Source organism: Corylus avellana, chromosome 1, assembly GCF_965113065.1.
Source record: "Corylus avellana chromosome 1, dhCorAvel1.hap1.2, whole genome shotgun sequence".
NCBI lineage: Eukaryota > Viridiplantae > Streptophyta > Magnoliopsida > Fagales > Betulaceae > Corylus > Corylus avellana.
This window is the reverse complement of record NC_142490.1, coordinates 23,793,118-23,818,917: the sequence shown is the minus strand read 5'-3', so window position 1 is coordinate 23,818,917 and position 25,800 is coordinate 23,793,118. Positions and strand designations below refer to the sequence as shown.

The 25,800-nt window shown below is 34.6% G+C and overlaps 1 protein-coding gene across 1 annotated transcript; it reads left to right on the top strand.

Annotated features, from left to right (window-relative positions):
- The first annotated feature begins 593 nt into the window (after positions 1–593).
- Positions 594–25,276, top strand: LOC132170340 (ABC transporter C family member 12). Its single transcript, XM_059581290.2, has 28 exons — positions 594–679; positions 1,102–1,541; positions 2,588–2,766; positions 3,100–3,139; positions 4,322–4,478; positions 4,915–5,029; positions 5,116–5,196; positions 5,298–5,322; positions 5,907–5,963; positions 7,980–8,045; positions 8,738–8,812; positions 9,350–9,457; positions 10,908–11,042; positions 13,096–13,202; positions 13,296–13,389; positions 14,509–14,676; positions 15,430–15,570; positions 17,087–17,287; positions 17,417–17,515; positions 17,621–17,773; positions 17,953–18,338; positions 20,049–20,229; positions 20,564–20,887; positions 21,276–22,029; positions 22,928–23,049; positions 23,700–23,945; positions 24,165–24,576; positions 25,033–25,276. Exons 2-28 carry the CDS (start codon positions 1,209–1,211, stop codon positions 25,128–25,130), a joined length of 4,857 nt encoding a protein of 1,618 aa, XP_059437273.2. The 5' UTR covers positions 594–679; positions 1,102–1,208; the 3' UTR covers positions 25,131–25,276.
- The last annotated feature ends 524 nt before the right edge of the window (positions 25,277–25,800 follow it).

The window sequence follows — 25,800 nt, the reverse complement described above, 5'->3', positions numbered from 1 at the left end:
ATGCAACACATGTAATCCCGAGTAGTGATATTTGGCCGGTGTTAAAATATTATAAAATATTATTAAAATAATATTTGCACAGTTAAAAAAATAAAATTTTATAATATTTGGCCTACCAGCGTGCTTCATGTATCCCTAATCCTAAATCTAGTGGTGGCGGTTCTACTTCTCACTGGGGAGTATCCCATTTGTGCACATTGAAGAAAGCATATTTCTTATAACCTCATGTTTAGCAGCACAAGAATACTCTTTTCTGCAACTATCCCTCATGGCTCACGTCTTCATTCTTATTCCAGGAAAATAAAGTTTTTCCTGATACTTGTACCTCGTGAAGATTTTTCTCAAGAATATTAGGCTGTGGTTTCTCAAGAAGATTTTTAATAATGACAAAAAAAAAAAAAAAATTAGAGTGCGGATGCAGCCAAATTAGTTGGGAGATAGCATTATTGTAGCAATCATGTTGTGGCTGATTTCTTCCTTGTCCTTTTCCTAATGTCTAGGATGCCTTACGTCAGCCGTGGCGTCAGCGCTCTACATATGTTTAGTTGCCCATTTCGCGCTTTTCCACTGGTCTTTGTATTGTTGTGCTCTTGGAAAGTATATATGTATGGCCATGCATGCCATAAGCTGCTGATAACACCTCTTCTCTGTAAAACATGACGATTGCTCACTCTTGGAGGTAATACTCTTGATAGTTATGGATGTTCTTCTTCAGAATTCACTGATATTGCTGCTATTCTTCTTGTTTGCTTAGGAAATATGACAAGTGGAAGGAATTATAATAATTTACATTTTCTGGGTGGTTGAGAAAACTATTAATTAAAGCTATCTGGTATTCTTGGAACAGAAGAAAACATTGAACCATCCTTTTCTTTTTCCTCTGTCTCTTTCAGCAACCCAATAGAGGTTGACTGGGTTTTCTTTGACCTTTTCTCTCTGTTATCCATTCCTTAATAAATTTAGTTTAGTATTTGCAGAATAGAGGTGGCTTTGCAATTGTGCTGTTTCATGGGTAGGGGAGTTTTATTGATGGGAATTACACATATATTTATCCGATTTCTTTCCTGTTTGGATTATAAGTATGGTTTGCTCTTGTTGCAGGAGGTACACCGTGAGGCAATGAGTGGCAATTGTGGAGTAAATCAGAAAGAAAGTATGTGTGTGTAATGTGGTCTCTCTAGTGAAGATTTGTGAAAAAGGAATCAAATATGGCTTTTGAACCTTTTATTTGGTATTGTCAGCCGGTAGCAAATGGGGTATGGGCCAAAGCAGTAAATAGTGCTTTTGGCTCATACACACCTTGTGCAATTGACTCGCTAGTAATCTGTATATCTCATTTGGTTCTACTTGGCCTTTGCTCTTATCGAATATGGTTGATAAAGAATAATACCAATGCCAACCGGTTTCGCTTGAGGTCGAATTACTATAATTATATCTTGGGGCTGTTGTCTGGTTATTGCACTGTTGGGCCTTTATTAAGGTTGGTGATGGGTTTTTCAATCTTTAACCTGGATGGACAGATCGGGTTTGCACCTTTTGAGGTTAGTTTTTTCATATTTTCTTGATTATTTGCTTTCTATCTTTGTCAAGAAAATGGCAGTTTGAAATCTTAGCATGTATGGGAAATATGAAATGTACATAAGTTTTGATAGCAGTTAGCTTCAATTTGTTGTAAAAAGTTTGATGTGTAAATGTCAGTCTGATAATTATCAACTCTAATTCTGGCTGAAGGCAATTCTGATATTACCTTGTTTGGGAAGCAAGATTTTCCAACTCAAACTCAAATTTTTTCTAAATTCATGTTTGGCAATTTTTTAAACTCAACTCAAAAATTTTCAACCCAATTAATAAAAATTATAAATAAAAATTGAAAAAAAAAAAAAATAAATTTAGGGTGGCCGGAACACCCCAGGTGGTGGCTAGACCACCCCTAAGATCCACTCTCTAGGGGAGGATCGGCCTCCCCTGAAGGCCGAAGCTTTCGGCCACCCCCACCCCGTCTAATTTGGGGATGGCAAACCACCCCCAAGTAACAGCTAGGGGTGGCCGAACCACCCCCATTAGCTTTGGGGGTGGTCAATCCACGCACTAGGGGTGGATTGACCATGCCCAAGTAGCCGTTAGGGGTAGCTCAACCACCCCCAAGCAGTTTTTAGGGTGGCCGAGCCACCCCAAAATTGCTGCTGGGGGGTGGTCGAGCCACCCCCATTAGTTTCGGGGGTGGCCGATCCACCCCCTGGTGGTGACTTAGCCACCTTTAGACACCTGGGGGTGGTTGATCCAACCCTCAGTGGTAGTTTGGCCACCCCTAGGGGTGGTTCAAAATTGCCCATAATTTTTTTTTAAAAAAATTAATTTTGTTTTTTTTTCTAATATTTTAATAATTTTTTTAATTATATGTATTTTTATAATTTTTACTTAATTTTATCAATTGCCATCTAAACATGATCTCAACTCTTTTTTCTCTTTGATATTCACACTAAAAAACAACTCAAAAATGAATTGAGTTCAAAACCAAAAAATGGCATTCCCAAACAAGGCAATGACTCGAATGTGTGAAGTGACATTTTTTTGTTTTCTCTTGCAGATAATTGCTTTGATCATCGAAGCTCTTGCTTGGTGTGCCATGGTGATAATGATTGGCTTGGAAACTAAAATCTACATTCGGCAATTTCGGTGGTATGTACGGTTTGGAGTCATTTATGTTTTGACAGGAGATGCCGTGCTGCTCAATCTTATTCTTTCAGTGAGGGGTTATAACAGTAGGTTAGTTTTTCTCCCATTGATCAAGTGGAATACTTAAAAGAATTTTATACATGCAAGTGCATATATTTATATTACATATAAAACAAAAGGATTTTAATCTTGCACCTTTATCAGGTATCATTACTTGATAATCATTATTATAGGTTTACAATTCTTGTCACAAATGCTAGTGTTGTACAAATGGTTTGCAGTGAGAGCAAACAGGTTAATTAAGTGAACTTTATGGTTATTGTAGATAGGAGACATGTTATCAGCACTGTTTTATGGAGTAGGATACCTTTTGTTCTTGTAGGATGTTCAGCGCATAGTAACAATTTTATTTTACTCATGCAGATCTCCACTGTTTTTGTACATCAGTACAGTTTGCTGCCAGGTTAATTTCCCTTCTTCTTTTTTTGTGCATTTTCTGTAACAGCTATGCTGGTCCATAACTTCTTAAATTAATTTCCATTTGTGGTGTTTTATCCTATCATAACTGTAAATGGTCTTTGATACAAGGCTGGGAATTGGCTATTGAAGCTTTGTACAGATCTTAGGCTCCATGTTAATGAATTGATAGTCACTTGCCAACACCTTGGAAGGCTTTAGGGACTTGGGCCTGGGACTAAGGAAATATACTTTTAGCGGCTATACATCTTCTCTAAATAATCATAAAATGAACAGTATTATTGTAAATCTATGATGGGAATGTGTAAATATTAACTCTGTAACAAGAGCATCAACATTGTAGCATGCCTTGCTATGTGGCACTTAGAGTGCATTTGTGAGAAATATTAGCATGACCATTTACATAATCTTGCTGATTTCTGAAGGTAGGTATGGGTAATTGGTGGTTGGCATCCTGTTACCCACCTATAGCATGGTGCTCAGATTGGCAGTTCCAGTCTGGGTCATGAATCCAAGCTGGCTTGCATATCTGAACCTTTTCTTGAAATTCTCATAAGAAATCATATGCCCCGAGAACTTAAGTTAACAGGAAATGAGCCATTTCATATCTGGACCCTTTCTTAAAAATTCTTCTTGGAAACCATTTGTCTTAAAAACCTTAGCTATTATAAAGTTGGACAACAATGCATATTTAGCTCAAGTAAAGGTGAACAATTAATATCTACTTCACATATTGGCCTGCCCAATAAAAAAAACCATGAGCCTTGCACATGCAAACCAGAAAGGATGAAGCTAGCAGAATGGTTGACAGAAAGACTTGAACTGAGGATCTCACACACAACCTAGCTTTAGAAACCACTTTTCTAAAAAGTTTAAGCTATTACAAAGTGGGCCAAAATACTTTTCAAACTCAAATTCACACTAATTCTGACAGGGCTCTAGATCTGGACTAGTCCTGATTTTATACTTAGTAGGCCATTGCAACACCTTGTCCTCAGCTACTGTAACCTGGGCCAAGATTGATATATTAAAATGTCATATTTTTGTCAGATTAGCAAATTACCTTTAGTAGATATTTTGAATCTCAAAATATATATATTTTTTTCCTTTTTAACTCATTTCAAAGCATGTCAATACATTTTGATTTATCAGTGTTGTTCTGATGTAGGTCTTATTTGGAATTCTTCTTGTTGCTTATGTTCCTAAGCTGGATCCTTATCCGGGATACATTATGATGCAAGCCGAGTCTCTTGACAATGTTGAATATGAAGCACTTCCTGGAGAAGAAAAAATTTGTCCTGAGAGGCATGCCAATATATTTGCCAGTAAGTGCTTCCTAAACTGACGGGTCTTTAATGCCAGGAGTTCTACAATTTTGTAAAGGTTCACTTCTTGAGTTATTGTGGCTGGAGATGGAGCAAATAAAAGTACACAGTATAGACTAAGAGTGGCTTTCACTTTTAAATTTGGCATTGGTTGTGTTTGTGAAGGATTTTAGTCTCTGGATGTTCTATTTGATGTGCTAAAAAAAATGAGAATATTTTCCAGAAGCCCTCACCCATTACGATCCTAGTTGGCTACAGTTTCTTAAGCTAGAAGTTAGGATCCTTGTTGCCTACAGTTTCTTAATCTAGAAGTTGGGATTTCCTCTGAACGGTCATCTCTTGTATCCTGATGAAAGATCAAACCTGCAGTATTTTACACGATTGGGTATTTAATTGATATCCTTGACCTGCTTACCCTTTAGTGCCATTTCTGTAGGAATATATTTTGGGTGGTTGACTCCACTCATGCAGCAAGGTTACAAAAAACCTATCACTGAAAGAGATGTTTGGAAGCTAGATACATGGGATCAGACCGAGACACTTATTACAAAGTTAGCATCCCGTTACCACCTTTTCATATGACTCTCCATGAATCCATAATCATTGTTAAACATGTATAACACTGTTGATCTTGTAGGTTCCAGAGATGCTGGATCGAGGAATTGCAAAAGTCAAACCCATGGCTTTTAAGAGCATTGAATAATAGCCTTGGTGGAAGGTATGACCTACATTTTTCTTGATGTTTTATTGTCCTTGTCTAAATTTTGATTAGACTCTAAGCTTTCAAGCATATGAATCTACTATAAATGTGTTCTGTAGGTTTTGGTGTGGAGGCTTCTTCAAGGTAGTGTGCTCATTCCCACGTTTCTGTCCTCCTAGTTTGTCTACAATTGTTCATGGTGGCGTTGTTGCTCATCAATCACCATCCACCTTACAGTATCTCTTGCAATTGGATGTCTTTGGTCTACTTTTTTGTTGAAAAAAATCATCTTCCTTCAAAGTTTGAAGGTCAAAATCAACTTGTCTGCCTTAATCTGTTAATTCTTTGGTTTTTGGGCATATAAATCTGTTACATTCATTGTGCACAAATGTGATTTTAAAAAATGAAATCATTGAAAGGATGTTGGTGTGCCATCAACTAGATATTACTGAATAGGGACTTTTCTATAGATAGCTCTAATGTTTACTATGAGCAGATATCTGGTTCTTCTATTTTGTATATTAAAATAGAAGTTCACTAAATGGGGAATTTTCAATACATTATCCGCGTGGATATTGATGCATGGACATCTGACTAGTATATCTGGTGCAAGTAGAAATATCTAAAGGGAGCAGAATTTCTGAAGTGCTACATATAACGGATAACGTTCACTGCTCTATTTGATAACTCTTTGGAGGCTTATAAATTCTTCATTGTACATCTTGTAGATTGGAAATGATCTTTCTCAATTCGTGGGACCAATTCTATTGAATCGTCTCTTAGAGGTCAGTTACTCTCGAACGATGGTTTTATTGATAAATGATGCGACCTATTTCATTTTATTTTGTGTGTAAAAGGCGTGTTTTTCTTGTATTTAATTTTATGAACTTTCATGCCAAAAAGCTGTGTTCAATCTTTGAAGCATTGAATGTTGTTCCATGCTTGTTGGATCAAATTCAAGTGCATAGATATTATCACTTGACCAGCTTTTGACATCAATTTATGGAACCTTAGTTTCATAATGAAGATGCAAAAGTTGAAGATATCGTTAAAAAAAGGAAGTTAGAAGCAAGAATGATATTTACTTTTCGAAAGGATTTCCTAAGGAAATTAAGTCAAGGTTTTTATCTATTTGTAATTTTGAAATGATTGTCAGAAAGATGGACTTTAACAAATGCAGACGAGAAATTATGGTCTCAGAAGCAAAAAAGAATTATGGTCTATTGGCCCATAACACGGGCCTCAAAAAAAGCCATATATCTAGATAATTAATAAGATATTGAGTAGAAGCAGTAGAATCCACATGGGTTAGAAGCCTACATGGTGGTTCAGGAATGTTATCCTCGATTGGTTGGCCACGAGCTACCTTTCCGATATGAACCCGATCTTGGCTACAATTCCTATTGCTATCTATCTCAAGTCCAGTGATTACTTGTTGAATCTCATGCAATATGCATTTGATTCTATTTGATCATTTTTCTTGAGCATGAACAGCTACTTAATGGGCTTGCACCTACTATCTTTGTTGCCAGAGTGGTTGCTTCCGTTTTTTCCCTTTGCTATCAGACCAAGACACAACAAAGCTTTGATACCAAGTAGCAGTGAAACAATTAAAATGAGAACAAGACGTTAGAGAGCAAAAGAACCTCAAGAATATTATTTTGAATGATTCTTTGAATGCTCAAGTCATATGGCTTCTACACCTTTAAAGAGAACTTCTGGTTAATTGTGATTGTACTTTTGGCTGTCCAACTGGTCCAAAAAACTTATCAATGATTTGTCCCACATCAAGAATTTTAAAATAGACATCAAATTAGGAATTTTTATGATCATGGTGTTAAAATTTTGTTTATTTCCATTGAAATATCACAATATGTTTGTTTTGTAGAAGTTCAAATAAGAGTTATACTCATCCTTTAACTATGTGTTTTTCTGGATAATAGCATATGATTGAAAGTACTTGAAAAAGAGAAAACACTTAAGAATAATTGAATCTTATTTGATATCTTAGTAATTTTATAATCAAATCAAGCTGTCAGGGAATTTTAGCCTTACTTTCAGGCTATATCAATTGTTTTGGAAGGGAAGCCTCCTTTGTTGTTGTCTTAGTCCATTCATATGGTTTCATTGTGGTTGGATTTCATAAATATGTTGTAGATCAATCATTATAGAGGGAAATAGATCAAGTGACCAGGTGAATTTTCATGCAATAATTCAGTTCATGGTTTTATTATGCCATAATGAGTTTAACAATTATAAAACTTCCACTCTTCTCTTGGAGGGACTTGGGGTCTTCTTCGCAAGCTTCAACGCTTACGGAATTTATAGATCTAGGTGCGTCATTTTCAGTTTAAAGCTCGTGTAGTAGGCTCTTTTGTATACTTCCTGTATACATGGGTTGCGCCCCTTGCGCTTTTAATACATTGACTTTTACTTATAAAAAAAAAAACAATTATAAAACTTCCAAATAATAGTACTAACAATTCAAAAATGCACTAGTGCTAGAAATCTATGTTGATATGTTGAGTTAATTTGATTCTTCAATTTGATCTTTTTGGACATTGCAGTCTGTCAATCTTGATATTATCTGCTATGATGATGAGAAAAGTATCTTATCATGAATAAGGGTTTTATCAATTAGCTCAGCTTGAAATGATTCTAGTGCATAATTCTGTTACATTTGTTTTTCCTGAGTGCTTAATTCTGTTACATTTTAGCCATAAAAGTAACCTGCTTTATGAGGTCTGCATGGCTTGTGTTCAGATCATAAAAGTTCATAACTTCCTGTTTACTGCCTGCAGTCAATGCAACGAGGTGATCCAGCTTGGATTGGTTACATGTATGCCTTCTCAATTTTTGTTGGGGTGGTATGACTTCTATCTCATATTATCCAAACCATTTCATGTTTCTTGATGCTTATATTTGAAAAGTTGCTCTTCTGACACCTTATTTTTCCTCGGAAGTTAAAAATGATCATCCACATCAGTCAAAAGGGGAAATGTGTGGTATAAAGAAAGGAATCCTGGGAATTATGTTAATTGAATTATGTGAAGGGTACTTTCAGTACGTGAGGGGTGTTATTGGATTTACATTTTAGGATAGTTTCTTTAAGTTGAGTTTATGATTCTTCTGAAACTATTCAAAATGTTAAGGAGGATGTTGGAAGTAAGGAGTTATAGGGAGTCTTTTGATTCTTTCATGTGTATATTCTTATAGTAAAGCAATAGCATGGTTATAATTCACATCATGTAATGATCAATTGTGGTTCTTTTTTTGGTAAGTAATTTTAGTGAAGTATGTTTCTTTGCAGTTTGTTAAAATTTTCATAACCCATTGAGTTAAGTGTCTATTACACAATGATTTTTGTACTTGCATTCATCAAATTATGGCCTGGAAAGAAAATATCACATTTTGAGATATTTTACGTAAAATAGCAATGGAAATCTCTTCTGCTTTCTTTCTGAGAAAAGATATGAGTTTTTGACTTTATGAGCATTGTTTTATAATTGGTTTACATTTACATTTAAAGAAGATTGACTGATGCTTTTATCTATTTCAGTCACTCGGCGTGCTATGCGAGTCTCAGTATTTTCAGAATGTTATGCGTGTTGGTTTTCGGCTGAGGTCAACTTTGGTAAAATCATTTCTATGTTAGCAATATTTAGATATATGTGTTGCTTTTGTTGGTATATCACTTGAAGTCTCAATTTTCTTTTTGAAGTTCTTGAATGGGTAGGAACTTTTTAGGGTAAATTGAATTCTCCCACCCTGATCTATGAGGTCAGTTACAATGCCCCTCCTAAACTGAAGTGTGAGAAATCAACTCTTTAAACTATAGGATTGATTGTAATATTTCCCTATCGTTAGAGTTTCTCTAAATTTGTTTATGTAACCTTAAAACTCGTGTATTTATCACATTATCATAGATTGCATGTTTATTGTTCTTGCATCCATTCCAAGGTCATGTCATAAGCATGTGGAATTAAGATTAAATATGATGCAAGTTAGGGAAATTTTAACAGTGGAGGGACATTGCAACTAATCACATACTCTAGTGGGCTGATTGCTGAAATTTGAAATTTAGGGCGGACATTGCAAATATGCCAAGTGTTTAGGGTTGGAAACTGCTATTTATCCAAAGTTTCAAAGTAGTGACTGTTTCTAGTTATAGGTGGCTGCTGTATTCCGCAAATCTTTAAGACTAACCCATGAGGGTCGCAAGAAGTTCTCGTCTGGCAAGATAACCAATATGATGACAACTGATTGTAATGCACTGCAGGTATCTTCTAACTACAGTGAATATCATACAAAAGCCAAATAAATTATGCATTCATATTTATAGCCCTATGTTCAATTGCTTTACCTTTTGCCTTTTGCTTTAGAAAATCAATGATGTTATTTTTCATAGTATGAATTTCAGAAATTATTCTAAAACATATACCATACTTCAGTCGACCTATAAAGTTTAAAGAATGTGAAATCTTTTATACATGGCAAAGTGCCTTCAATGAAAAATGTCTTGCTACAGAATTTTGTTGGAGCAAATGAAATATTCTTTTGTCATATGCTTCAAAAGTACCGTATGCAAGCCTTTGAACTTAAACATTAGGTTGCTTCTCTTAAACTCGTAGTGATGTGGCATGAACAAGTTATTGAGATTACTGATTTAGAATGTGATAAAAATTTATAAAAGAGCTAAAATGAAGTCATCAAAATTTGAATTTAATCATTGTTGTTAGGTTTTAGAACCATTCCTAAGGTTCTTTCAGTGGTAGTACTGAGAAGCTTTGGTCCATTGTTCTGTGAAGCTATTAGGTTTCTACTCACTGGCTCCATTTATTTATTAACATGTGATACTGGATATATTTCATCATCTTAATGTCACTTTTCCCTTGTCTATAATTTTATGGGATATTGCAGTGAAGAAACTTGATGATATGAGAACTGTTGAAAATGAGATTTAGTAAACATTTCAGAAATCATTAAAAAAAAAAAAAAAAAAAAAATCTAATCAGTATGCTGCTTATGCTCAATCATATGTCAGCTCTGATGTCTAAAATGGGGAAATAGATGAATAGACTATAAATCTTAAGAGTAATCATTGGAAAAGAAGATTGCAATAAAACATTCTTGTTGTTTCTGGGAGCCATGTAAACTGGATCCTAGGGTTTTAATTATGTTGTGCCAAGTATAAATGATCTAGAGTAGCCCTTATGGTAAGATTTATTTGTAAAAAAATCTTTCTTGTAAAGGCTTTAGTAATATTGTGCCTTCATTGGGTGGTTGATTCACGACTCTAGTAATATAGCACCCATGTCAAAAGTACTGCATAAACATATCAGTGTAGTATCATGGACATTACTAATGTAGATGGAAGGACATGTTCGTTGTTGCTATAAAAATATTTAAGGGTGGTTGATTTAAGGTCAAGGAGTGATGCTAGGAGTACTACAATTTAATTACTTGACATGGTCATATGTGATGATGCCAAGTACAATGTGTGGTCCCCGCCACCTGCTCTCAAGGATGGATGAGAGTGATAAACATCGCTTGACAACTCAGCATTTATTTCCATTTGTAACTGTTATGGAGTAAAATTTGTAGTACTGAAAGCATTTATCTGAATCAATTTTGTGTTGCACTTTTTAAGTTGACTTTAAGGTGCCTTTAAATTGACTCAGAGCTGGGCGTAACTGAATCATCTCTAATATCCTATTTATATTGTTCAGCTAATCTGTCAACAACTTCACGGATTATGGTCAGCTCCATTTCGTATCATCGTAGCTATGCTTCTTCTTTACCAGCAACTAGGTGTTGCTTCACTTCTTGGATCACTACTGCTAGTTCTCATGGTCCCCATACAGGTTAGGATTTTTTTCTTCTTTTTGCCTTTTTGTCTTCTTAATATTCATGTTCTGAAAATAGTTTTTGGTTATAATTACAAATTCCACATTCCATATTCTAACTTCAGCCAAACTTTACCGAATTGTTTGGTGTCAATGATGCAGCCCAGAGGCTACTGCTTTGTTGTTTATGAGAAAAACGAACAAACTCAACACCATTGACAAAATAAATTTAATTTATGGGAAGAAAAAATGAGGGAACAATGAGAGGAGGTTCCAACTCTTGATAGAATAGCTTTCTGTCCAAAGATTCTTTCCATAGATGCTCAATAAGGAACTAGGCCTCAACCTTTTGTTTTACAAAGAAAATAAGATTTCTTGGGACTTTTACTCGTGGACTCCTTTATTACTTGGAAAGTATATATTGATCTTATTGCCTAAATCTTGACCTGCCATGGATCGGTTTCTTAGTTCCTGAAACAATTTAGGGGTTGCTGCATCAGTCAACCAGTGGAACCCAACTTACTACATCTAAAATCTTATCTGGTTCCCCAGCACAATATAAATTTTTTTTTTGGGTTTCATGTTCACAATGATATGATTAAATATTTATATTACTTTTAAACCTTACATGACACTTGTATTATTAGAACTAGCTTATAACCCTTCATTACAATTTAATTATAAAGTTTTAAAAAAATTATAATCGTACTTTTCATAAGTATTATGAAATTTATGTTTCATAATTGCAAGAGGAAAACTTGAATAAAACTCAAATTATGAACATTCGAAAAAGTACTTTGGTTATAGAAAAAAATATGCGCGAGATTCTTTGTTATAGTTTAATTTCAAAATTTAAACACATCTCTATCGAATGCCCTTTTAAATAAAAAGACACACTAAAGGTTATACACCAATATATTACTCAACATAATGACACACAATCATACACAAAACATTGTATAAATGTATAAGTCGCATAACATTTTACTATATATTTTAAGGCCTTTAACTTTAATTAGTTTAATCCATATAAATTAAAACATGTTAAAATCTTTGTTCCCATATGTATAGTTTAAAATGAAAAATATAAAGAAAAAAAATAGCGAAAAGAAAACTTAGATTGTGATTATCAAAGCATTAATAGAAAGTTAGTAAGAATCATTTATATTATTAGCGTTATACTTATTAAATTTCATACAAATTATAAAACCCATACTTATTAAATTTCATACAAATTATAAAACCCATATAATTATGAGCCTTGAAAAAAGTACACAGCAAAGTAATAAAAAATCTTTCAATCAACAATGCAATCAAATAATCATCCCACATTATATTCAATCTTAATTATCTCTTAGGTGTTTCGAAGTTCCTTTTTTGTATGATAATCAAATAATTTTTTTTTTTAAAAAAAAAGCATGAAAAGTACTTTAAAAAAATATCTGAAAATCCAGGTAAATCATACAAATAAACAAAAAAATCTCATGGGCGAAAAGGCCTTGGGCAAATATCAAATAAGAAGCATGTTATATCGAAGAATTAACGATTTTATAAACTAATAGATACTAAGCAAAAATAAGCCCCAAGATGATCATTGTGATTTTACACTTTGGTTTGGACATCGAATATATAATTGCTCGTAAGATGCTATATATATATATATATATATATATATATATATATATATAATAAAATTATTTTTGCTAATGAAATAAAAAATAAATACCTAATCATTATGTTGAGTAAAAATCTGACAATCTATACAATTAATAAATATACAATTATATATTTAAAAAAATAATAATAATGCAATGAAATTTTTTTCTATTTTGTTTCTACTTCCTATCATTTAGTTCATCTAATTCAACTATAACATATAATATTATGTTATATACATATTAAAGTTATTAAACATAATAATATATAATTTGATTTGTATTATTTGTTTCCTTATTTGATTTGATACTTGAACTGTAATTCTCGGATATTTCAGTACCATTTTTTAAATTGCATTTAATGTCTTAAATGAAATTGATCAGCTAATGTTTCATGAATTAACTTGTGAGAACAGACCATTGTGCTTAGCAAAATGCGGAAACTGACCAAGGAAGGACTGCAGTGGACTGACAAGAGAGTCGGCCTCATGAATGAGATCTTGGCAGCCATGGACACTGTGAAGTATGGTCAAATTTAAAAAGGTTTCCCTTGAACATTTATATTGTTTCATTCTTGAAGTTTTTTGGCTTGATACTATGCTGAAACATTTTTCAGATGTTACGCATGGGAGACAAGCTTCCAATCTAGAGTTCAAAGCATAAGGGATGATGAGCTGTCTTGGTTTCGCAAAGCACAATTACTATCTGCTGTACGCCTCAAAACATAATCTTGAAAATTTTCTTCTTGCTTTGTTAAAGTAATGATTAAGTGATTAAAACCTCTTCTTCTCTCAGCTTAAACTCTTGGGATAAATGGTAATTTAACATAATATCAGAGCTAAAGGTCCTACGATCGAGCCTTGACTCCGTCAAATCAACCCACTATTTAAATTAATATGACTCATGTTGGGTCTCACCTATTAAAAGAGAGTTTGAGCCCATATGTGAGTTGAGTATTAAAGTAATGATTAAGTGATTAAATTTACTTCTTCCTATCAGCTTAAGGTCTTGGGATAAATGGTAATTTAACATGCTTGTATCTATTTTGTGTATTTCCAGAGCATAATGATGTTAGTAGTTTCTTTTTAAAATTCCACGTCATCACTGTTGACATGTATTGTGTTTACAACTGCTTGGAGTTGCCTACCAATCAAGTTTGAGTGACTGCACTGCTATTATGAGTGTTGCTGGGGAAGTTTCATGTTTTGTCTGGCTACTAAAGATGCTTTCACGGCTTGTGGTTCCACAGTGGCAAGAAATAATATTACAGCCCTTAGCCATATCAGTTTGAGATTAGAGTGTGGTGAAATTGGTCTGTACGGTGCATGCTTGCCTATTTTTCTTTTTCTAGGATTCGTACTTCGTGCCACTTGATAGATTGCATTTGCAAATATCTAATGTACTTGAAAAGAATGTAATGTTTTGGAACGCTTCATCTTTACTATAGTTTAGAAAAAGTTATGATGTTTATGTTACCATGATCTGTTTCCCTTGAATGCATCATGTACATACTTGATCTAGATTGGTAAAATAGATTTATGATGAGTAACTTCATATCCTATGATCAATGTAGAACCAAAGACATGGGGATTTGAAGACCAGCAATGGCATATGCATTAATTCCTTTATATGGTGAACTATAAATTGTGCTGCGTGCAACATAAGATATGGTCCACTTCAAAATCTGTATAGATAAGCTTATAGTATATAATCAGATATCTATTATCCTAAAAGTATTCAGTATAGATAAAATTTGCCTGTATATTTCAACAAAACTATCTCAGTCTTAGCTTTATGTTTTTCTGATCGATTAAATGGCTTCTTTGCAGTTGAACAGCTTTATACTGAACAGCATCCCAGTTGTTGTAACGGTGACTTCTTTTGGGTTGTTTACTTTGCTTGGTGGGAATTTGACCCCAGCACGGGCATTTACATCACTTTCACTGTTTACAGTGCTGCGATTTCCTTTGAACATGCTTCCTCTCTTATTAAGTCAGGTCTGTCTATTGCACCTCTGTTAAGTTTATGTATATTCCTGTTTGCTGTTAAAACCACATTATTTTTCATTACCTCATTTAGAATGGGCATAAAAGGAAATTGAGTATTGATTCCAAATGATGTCTATATTTTCCAAATGGAAATTTTGAGGACAATTTTCTAAGAAACATGGTAGAGTGAATGATGTAGAGAAGTGTATCTGAGTATTGTGTAGTCGTCTAATACCTTTAAATTTAAACGGAAAGTTTTACTGGATTGCTGCAAGGCCAATGCAGAATCCAGCCAAGGGAAATTAGTTAGAAAGAAGGGATAGCATGTTGGTGAACTCCAACTATTTAGGAAGGCGTTGAGTTGAGTAAAAGGGGAGGTATTTGCAACAGTTTCGAAAAGATAATCTATATCTTTATGGCATCATAGGAGATGAATCAGATGATAAAGATAGAATATAGTTAAAAGTGTTGGACTGAATCATATGTGTTTGTTTGTGTGTGTGTGTAGTCTACCCATCCTTTGGGGATTAAATCTCATTGAAGGTATTTGGAAAATTTATTGGTTATGTGAACTTTAACTACTCTGATGTGAACTTTACCTTGTTTCTTTAATAAATAATAATAACAATAATAATAATAATAATAATAATAATAAAATACAGCTTAAAAAAAATCATATTTTTACGTGGCCAACATATCAGCAGTAATTCTCAAAGCGATTTGGCGATTCTTTGAATTTCTCATGCTATTCTAGTTGGACAGGTTGTAAATGCTAATGTGTCATTACAACGCTTGGAGGAACTATTCTTAGCTGAGGAGCGAGTTCTACAGCCAAATCCACCTCTTGAACCAGGGCTTCCAGCAATCTCTATTAAGGATGGCTACTTTTCATGGGATTCAAAGGTCATATTTTAATATTATATTTTTATTTAATGAAATATATAGTACTTAACTGTTAATTTCGTTAACATTTTTCAACTATGGTTTTAGTATTTGGTATGGCAAATCATGCCAAATAAGAGGAACATGAGTTCATATCAGCTTTTAGAGGAGAAGGCAATGGCATGATGCAAGTGGTAGATGCTTGAGTTTTTATGCGATGTTGGCCTTAATTGAGTTTGAACCCTAATTCTATATTTGACCCACATTCCAGTTAAATATTCTATGTGTTGAACCTCATTTGTTGAAGGAGAGTTTAAGTTCACATGTGAGAGGGTAGGGGTCGACCTTCGTTATTCCTTGGCCCCTCCAAAAAATTTTAAAACTTCCACAGAGTTAATATTTATGTATGAAGTAGCCCTCAAAGCTAATTTCTGCCCCCCACCCCTCAGACAACTCTTTTTGTGTTTTGCCTCCTCCGCTTCCCCCACCACATAGAAAATCCTAGTTCTACCCCTTTGTGAAGGAGTGTTAAAATATTAATTAAATGATTAAATTAACCATTTCCTATCAGCTTAAGCTTTTGGGATAATTGGTGATTTAACAAATATCACTAGTAAGAATTCATCTCCCCAAACAATAGATTGTACGCCACTTTAGATGACTATATTACAAGCCAAGTCTTTCATCACAAAGAAATGCACAAGGAGAGATTGTCATTTCTTTTTCTGGTGGCTAAGAAATATTCAGCATGATTGAAAACACAGCAGGTCACTTAATAATGAGGCAACTATGGTTGATTAGATAGGGTGGGAGTATAATTGAAATATGATAGACTCTAATACGTCCTCAACGCTTTCCTTGAGTAATCATTGTTAAACTACCAGTTGTCCCAAAAGCTTAAGCTGATAGGAAGAAGTAAATTTAATTACTTAATCATTACTTTAACACTTCCCTTACGTGTGGGCTCAAACTCCCTCTTAATAAGTGAGGCCCAACATGTGAAATGTTTAATTTAAATTGAGTGAATTGACGGAGTCAAGGTTCGATCCCATGACCTTTGGCTTTGATATCATGTTAAACTACCAATTGTCCAAAAAGTTTAAGCTGATAGGAAGAGGTAAATATAATCACTTAATCATTACTTTAACAATCACCCTTTCATAAGCAAGTATACTGCTTCTAGACGCTTCCAAACATGGAACTTTGTCCACCATTTCTCCCAAGTACGAGAGGACACTTTTAAGACAGGTTCTAGGCCAACAGGAAAATTGCATTAATTCTCCTTATGGAGCCCAAAACTCTCATCATAGGATTTGACCTACATACGATACCACAAATCCAAAATACAAAACCATCTAAGCAGCTTTGAAACTTACTCGAGGGAAAATGTAGACTCCCAATTGACACCAAAGGCATAATTGCCATCCGTTTCCATTAGATCTTCTCATTTTTGTGATGATATTGTAGACCCTGTTGACCCTCAAATGTGCTTCTTTCCTATTTGAATCACAATTCTTAACATCCCTGTTCTAACCAGGCAGATAAGCCCTCATTATCAAATATCAATTTGGACATACCAGTTGGCAGCTTAGTTGCAGTTGTTGGCGGTACGGGAGAAGGAAAGACATCAATAATTTCGGCAATGCTGGGGGAGCTGCCTCCTGTGGGAGATACTTCTGTTGTTATCAGAGGAACGGTTGCCTATGTACCGCAAGTTTCATGGATTTTCAATGCTACTGTGAGTTGCAGCTTGCTTGCTTTCTGACTGATATTATATTCCTTATCTATCTACTGCTTTTAAACTTCTCCTTGCTTTATACTTGTAGCAATTTCATTCATGCTATTGACTTTCTATATGTTCTAACAGGTGCGTGAAAATATATTGTTTGGCTCAGAATTTGAAGCTGCACGATACTGGAAGGCCATTGACGTAACCGCCTTACAGCACGATCTTAACTTACTTCCTGTTAAGTGAATTACAGAGTTATATCTTTGCATTTACTTCTAAGTAATGATGTGTCTCATTAATGAAATGGAATGTTTCTGAAAGTTACCACACATCTTTTCTCAGGGCTGTGATCTCACAGAGATTGGTGAAAGGGGGGTTAATATTAGTGGTGGGCAAAAGCAGAGAGTGTCCATGGCCAGGGCTGTCTATTCAAATTCCGACATATACATATTTGATGACCCTCTAAGTGCTCTTGATGCTCATGTTGCTCGACAGGTATCATGTTATGTTAAGTGGCATAAGTTCACCTTAGATTGACTAGTACTCCTACTTAATATATCACTATAATCAGCAGTGGTTCTTTAGTCTAGTTCTTTCATTTATGATATACCGTTAATTTCACTATAAATTCTTTCATTTAGGATAATATCACTATAATCTGTGGTCATCTCCAGGTTTTTAATAGCTGCATAAGGGAAGAGCTGCGTGGAAAAACCCGGGTTCTTGTCACAAACCAGCTACATTTCCTCCCTCAGGTGGATAGGATTATCCTGGTCTCTGAAGGCATGGTCAAAGAGGATGGAACCTTTGAGGAGCTATCAAAAAATGGTGTTCTATTTCAGAAACTAATGGAAAATGCTGGGAAAATGGAAGAACAAGAGGAAGAAAAGGAAGATGGTAAAAAATACGATCAGAAAAGCTCTGAACCAGCTTCAAGTGGGGTAGAGAATGAGCTTTCAAAAGATGCAATCTATAAAAAGAAAGGGAAAGGAGGGAAATCTGTGCTTATTAAACAAGAAGAACGAGAGACAGGTGTTGTCAGCTTGAACGTTTTGGTGAGGTAATATACTTATGCTACTTTAATCCTTCCAAATTAATTGTAGATCTGCTATTGTTTTGACATATATTTTTATGACACAAACAAAACTGAGCACAAAACTAATGAATAAATCCCTTTCTTTCTACGACTTACAATTGTGAATTATAACATCTAATCCACCACACTATAATATTCATATCTGTCAATGAAGCCGTTTCTAGTCCAATTTAGAACCTTGGATGAAACTCAATAGTGAAATATCACATTTCACCCTAGGTCATGCACGTCTGGAAATGGAGCTGTATCAGTATGGAATGCATGCTAGACTCTGCTAGAGTGTCAAACAAAAAGACTTCGTCTTTCCTGGATTACACCCAAATATTTCAAATTAGAGCCTCCCATACTATCATCACGTGTCAAATTAGACACTTTTGCATTTTTCTCCCCAAAATACCCTTAAATTTAATTAAAAATAACCATTTTAAAAAACTAAAATTATTAAAAAAAAAAAAACTAAAAACACCAAAAAGAGGTGGCCCTTTTTATATTAGCCCCCCTTAATTTTTTTTATTTTTTTTTTTCAAATGGTTATTTTTATATATTTTAAAATTTTTATTTATTAATTACTTCAAGGGTATTTTAGAGAGAAAAATGCAAAAGTGTCTAATTTGATACGCGACAGTAGTATGTGAGGCCTCAATGTCACTTTTAAAGTTTGGAAGTATAATTACAAAATGGGTGATAGTTTGAGGGGTTAAAATATATTTTCTCCTAAAATTTATGGAATACTTATTTTAGTGATAGATACAATGAAGTACGAGCAGATCGTCAATTAACTAGGAGACAAGGGATAGTACATGTATGTGTTTATGTATGGATGTATGCACATGTGTGTTGATGTATGTATAAAAGAGTACTGATTAGGGAAGAAGGCTGAGGAGAAGCGAGAGATGAGAAATGGTATCTGTATTGACCAGGATATATATCTTGCGCTTCTATTTATGAAACTTATCAGCATCTACTAATTTTGGGACTTTAACTCTCCCCTAGATCCTTCCAAACCAAATTTCAATCATCTTCTATGCTCCTTTTTCTGTTAGTTTGAAGCAAAACAGGATATCATACATTAACAGTATTTCTTAGGACATAGGACAAGTGTTATTAGAAAATTAAGTATATTTAAGCAGGTTAATGAGGTAGGCAACTTCAAAACATTAATTATTTACCTTTTCTGGACCAGAAGTAGCTAGAAAAGCATGAGCTAGAATTTTACAGTGATGCCCCTTGTCAAGAAGAATGGTGGAAAATGATTCATGTGGCCTACCTGAAGTAGTAGGTTATGGGTTTATTCAGTTAGGTAGAGATTGGATGCAGACTCTGAAACCATTAACTATGTAGTTTTTTCTGGATTAACAGTAGCAAGAAATGCATGAACTGAAAATTTTCAGTTATGCCTGTTAATAGAGAAGAATGGTGGAAAAAAATTTCTATAGTTATCATGTTGGGTTGTGATTGGATGCATACTCTGAAACCATTCTGCTGTGACGAGACCCAGTTCCTTTCTGGGCTACCTAAAAGGCCTTGGAAGTACTTTTCCTTAATACAGCCACACTAACCATGCATCATAAGTTTCCTTTTCCCAGGTTGATTTTTGTGTAAACTCATTTCATGCATCATGAGTTTTCTTTCGGTCATTTTATGACGATATGTTTACATTGCTCCTATCTGCAGGTACAAAGATGCAGTAGGAGGTCTATGGGTTGTTTTGATACTCTTTATGTGCTATTTGCTAACGGAAGTTCTTCGAGTTTCAAGTAGCACATGGTTAAGTGTTTGGACAGATCAAAGTGCTTCCGAGAATTATAGACCAGGCTACTACATTCTTATTTATGCACTTCTTTCATTTGGCCAGGTTTGTCTCCAGTTAGTGTATGATTGGGAACTATTTTTTATTTAGAGTGAAATCATCCTTTTGCAGGTATTGACTTTACTGTCTGTTTTTTAACTTAAGAGTCTATGTTAGTCTTGATAGGTAAAAGAAAAACCATCTATGTGAAAACACGTACAATGAAAATCATACTATTAAACCCTATACAGTGGCAGAAAATGTATTGAAACTTTAGTGGGAAGAAAGCACCACATAATATTTAGAGCTGGATAAAAAGTAGCAAATGAACAAAAACAAGATTAAAGTTTCTGTAATTGTTATAAAGTTTAAAGCCGTACGTAATCTTTGCCGGATTCAGGTAGCTGTGACGCTTGCAAACTCCTATTGGTTGATCATTTCCAGTCTTCATGCTGCCAAAAGCTTGCATGATTCCACGCTAAAGTCTGTTCTACGAGCTCCAATGTTATTCTTCCACACTAATCCAACTGGACGGATAATCAATAGGTTTGCAAAGGATCTGGGTGATATAGATCGCAATGTCGCAAACTCTATGAATATGTTTATGGGCCAAGTGTGGCAGCTGCTTTCAACTTTTGTTCTGATTGGCACTGTAAGCACCATATCCCTGTGGTCCATAATGCCGCTTCTGATCTTCTTTTATGCAGCCTATCTATATTATCAGGTATGTTCGACATTATACCATTTTGATTGTATCTTTTGCTCTTTCACATAGTCTCACTTTCTAAACCTTGCTGTATAAGGAAAGAAATAAAGATGCTGCCAACTATTTTTCATCACAAACTAAGTGCATTTCACTTTCTCCTGGGAAATTATTTTTGACAAAATAATTGGAGATAGCAACTAGCCTTGGTAGCAAAGCTTTATTGGCACGAATGATACTGCAGTGAATGCAACCTTGTCTTCATACTTTTACTTTAACATCTAACCATTAAGTAGCAAGGAAAGTATATTTTATATATTTCTATCAAATTAAGAATTCGCTAAACATGTTTCATATAATTAGTTTCCAATTCCACACAGTTTTTGTGATCATATATGTTTTATGACAGAGCACATCCCGTGAAGTGAAACGCTTGGATTCCATTACCAGATCTCCTGTTTACGCACAATTTGGAGAAGCGTTAAATGGTTTGTCAACTATACGAGCATACAAAGCATATGACCGGATGGCTAACATTAATGGGAAGTCTATGGATAATAATATCAGATTCACTCTTGTGAATATTAGTTCAAATCGTTGGCTCACCATAAGGTTGGAAACATTAGGAGGCCTCATGATTTGGTTGACAGCAACCTTTGCTGTCTTGAATGCTAGACAGGAAAACCAGGTGGCCTTTGCATCTTCGATGGGTCTACTTCTTAGTTATACTTTGAATATAACAAATCTGCTGAGTGGTGTTCTGAGACAAGCAAGTAGGGCTGAAAATAGTTTAAATTCAGTTGAGCGTGTTGGCACATATATAGATTTGCCTTCTGAGGCTCCATCTGTCATTAAGAGCAACCGTCCCCCACCTGGTTGGCCTTCATCAGGATCAATTACATTTGAGGATGTTGTCTTGCGTTACAGGCCTGAACTTCCTCCAGTCTTGCATGGATTGTCCTTTACAGTTCCTCCAAGTGAGAAGTTGGGAATAGTCGGAAGAACCGGTGCTGGGAAATCTAGCATGCTTAATGCATTATTTCGGATTGTAGAAATGGAAAGAGGAAGAATTTTAATTGACACTTGTGACATTGCTAAGTTTGGACTGACGGATTTGCGGAAAACTCTTAGTATCATACCACAATCACCAGTTCTTTTCTCAGGTATGCATACTTAGACAACCCTATATTGCTCTTTTGATGGTTTGAAGTGATTTTATTTCCTTTTTTTGTGATTATTTTTGCTTTTCAACATGAGAAATTGCTTACCTAGTAAACTTAAATCTTTGAAGTAGAAATTTTAGTGAAGTTGATGCCGCTTTGATCTTCAACGTGGAATTTATATGATGTCAGTAATATTCTTAGCCTTTGCTTTTTTTTCTTTTTGACGTGCCATATTTATGACAACACAAATATAAACGTGGCAGACTTTTTAGAAACATTTTATGCACTAAGTGAATGGTTATTTTTATAGTGCAATAAATGATTGCATTCTTCTTAACCAGTTATGAAGTCAGGTAGTGTGTCTCTATGTGTTGGTGCATAGGTTTGTATGTTTAGTCTTTAGCTGCATATTCTCACACATATATGTTGCTTTTTTTTACTTCTTGGATTGTTATTAAACTGATAATAAGATGATTAAATTCATTATTTATGTTTGTAAGACAATTAGTGATTTAACATAGTATAAGAATAGTGGTCTAAACTTCGAACATTGACTCCATACTTCACCTCATTTTTCAGTCAAATATTCTATCTGTTGGATCCTAATTATTGAGAGAGAAGCTTACACATAAGGAAGTATCAGCTTAAATTTTTTGAATAACTCGTGATTTAAGAAGATAATCTCACGTTTTGGTTGCTAAGAATGCATGACATATATTCAGTGTAAACATTTTGGAAACAGCCAAACCATGCTACTAGCTAACAAGAATTAGGAAGAAAATTTTGTTGCATGAAATTATATGCTTTTTTTTTTTTTTTTTTCAATTTATGAGAACATGTTATTGTAAAACCTCCAAATTTGGCATTCATCATTCTAATGGTCTTTTATTTTGTCTAGGAACTGTACGATTTAATCTTGATCCTTTCAGTGAAAACAATGATGCTAACCTTTGGGAGGCTTTAGAAAGGGCACATCTAAAGGATGTCATAAGGAGGAATTCTTTTGGCCTGGATGCTGAGGTATAAACCTGATTATCCCTAGTTAATTCCAGTGATCAAGGTTTATATGGTTGAATGCTGGTTAAAAGCAAAATTTTGGTACACAAATTGTTCATGGAGGTACCATTACAAGTCTGCAACTAGTAATCCTACTTTTTTTCATTCATGCAAATGTTTATAGTATCAAGAAGTTCTTATGATTCTTAGGACCTAGTAATTGATGCACTTTGGTTTAAGATATGTCCTAAATGGGGGCTATTAATTGCACTCCAATTTTTTGTGCTTGAAACGCCATGATATATTACCTTTTACTTTCACCAATAGGATTAAGAAACAGTAATTTTCAAATCATATATTTGTTTATATGTCACCCATAAACAAAGTATTTTTTATCTTTTTCATATGATGACAAAGGAATAATAAATACATAGCAGACACCAATTTATATGAACATCATACAAACATAAAATTTTAAAGAAAAAGTGGTGGCAAAATTGTCTGGTCAATTTTGTTTTAAGTTATCTTGATGTAGGTTGTTAACACCAATTTCATTGTGTAAAAGATCATAAAGTGACAAATTTATTTTAATTCAATGGAAAATGTATGTAGAAATAAAAAAAAAATATGAGTAATGCTAACCAAAAATGTATTTTATTTTGAGTTGTGTCAAGGTCTCAGAGGGAGGAGAAAATTTCAGTGTTGGACAGAGGCAGCTGTTAAGTCTTGCCAGAGCATTATTGCGAAGGTCAAAAATTCTTGTTCTAGATGAAGCTACTGCAGCTGTTGATGTTAGAACTGATGCACTTATCCAGAAAACCATTCGTGAAGAATTCAAATCCTGCACAATGTTCATTATTGCTCACAGGCTAAATACTATAATCGACTCCAATCGAATTCTTGTGCTTGATGCTGGTCAGGTATTCCCACAAGTTTAATGCTGTTCTTGCAGAAGTTCTCTTTCCCACTTGACAGGAATATTTTGGTTTGTACAAGAGCATGAGCCTGCAGCTTAATAGGATCCATAAAACAAGTTTGAGCAGCCAAACTCAACAATCAGCCGGACGATCGCTAGCTGACATAAATCTTGATCTCTGATTTGTTTCTTTTTAGTTAATACTTTGAACCATTCATTTCAGGTTTTAGAATATGATACCCCAGAGGAACTTCTATCAAATGAAGGAAGCGCATTCTCCAGGATGGTCCAAAGCACAGGGCCTGCAAATGCTCAGTATTTACTTAGCTTAGCACTTGGAGGTAAAGAGAACAAGTCCAGCAGAGAAGAAACCAAGCAAAGGAGATGGTTTGCCTCTTCCCGCTGGACTGCTGCCACTCAGTTTGCCCTGACTGTTAGCCTCACTTCTTTAGAGGATGATCTTCAGATTCCACACATGGAAGACAAGAACAATATTCTGAAGAAAACAAAGGATGCAGTTATAACCCTGCAGGGAGTTTTGGAGGGAAGGCATGACAGAATCATAGATGAGACATTAAATGAGTATCAGGTCCCCACTCATACATGGTGGTCTGCTCTTTACAAAATTGTTGAAGGTACAGTTACACTCCATCTAGGGACTTGAAGCTTTCCTGGTACAGTTTCCTTTGTGACGTGTTTTAAGTGGCTTTTCATGTCGGTCACTTAAAGCACACAACGTAAGCCAGTTTAAAATAAGGGATTTGGCTTACATGCTGTTATTAAAATAACAGCATGTATGCTGTAATGTAAGCAACGGTTAAGATTGAATCTCAAAATTGACTTACTTTAAGAAGCTTTTAATAGGAGAGAGAAAATGAAGAAAGATTTTGAGAGATTCAATCTTGACTGTTGCTTACACTACAACATATATGCTATTATTTTAATAACAGCATGTAAGCCGGATCCTAAAATAAGCGTGATAAATGGAGGTGAAGCGTAGTGTAGCATGACTCTTGTGGTGCTTGTAGTAAATTGCATGGAAAAAAAAATGTTTCCGTCTGCCTTTATCTGATGTTGGCTTTTTGTTGCAGGTCTCTCTTTGATGAGCAGGTTAGCTCACGACAGGCACCAACGTTTAGACTATGATTTTGAAGAAAGATCCTTAGATTGGGACAGTGCTGTAATGTAAAAACAATGACAAAAACTTCCTACTTGCAATGTCTTGTTGATTCAGAGAAGGGGAATCATCACTGGCATATTATCATTTATGTAGAATATGACATCTGTCTACATATAATCATTTATAAATCAACTTAGATAAATTAGAAAGTGTCTTTAAGGATTGGAGATTTTATTTTGATTGGGTATGAGACATTTAAAAAAAAAAAAAAAATTGATATCTTGTAAAAATAACAAAATCCTTCAAAACAAATCTACATTACTCTGAAGTTCAACTTGTTCAGTCATGATTATAATGGACATAATACAGAATAATTTTCAGAGAGAGCTGAAGGCAAGCCAAATCTTTCTCAGTTCTCACATAGTCCTTACAAGCAAACAGATTCGATTAGCATAATTTTGTATCAGCACAAGGTACCTTGTGAAAAATAAACAATCTCCACAGCCTAGGCCTCTGAGCTGGAGAATAAAGAAAATAAGTAACATGAGAACTAAAGCTTGGCATTTGTTGATCTTTCCTTTCCTTTATATATATATATATATATATATATGAGGAACTTATCGCACTTGAAAGTCTGGAATTCATATTGTTTGGGGCGTATACCCCAAGTTTCTTGCCTACAAAGCAAAGACATGGTGACTCCTTGGCACCGGAAGGAATTGAGACACCCAATTCAAAA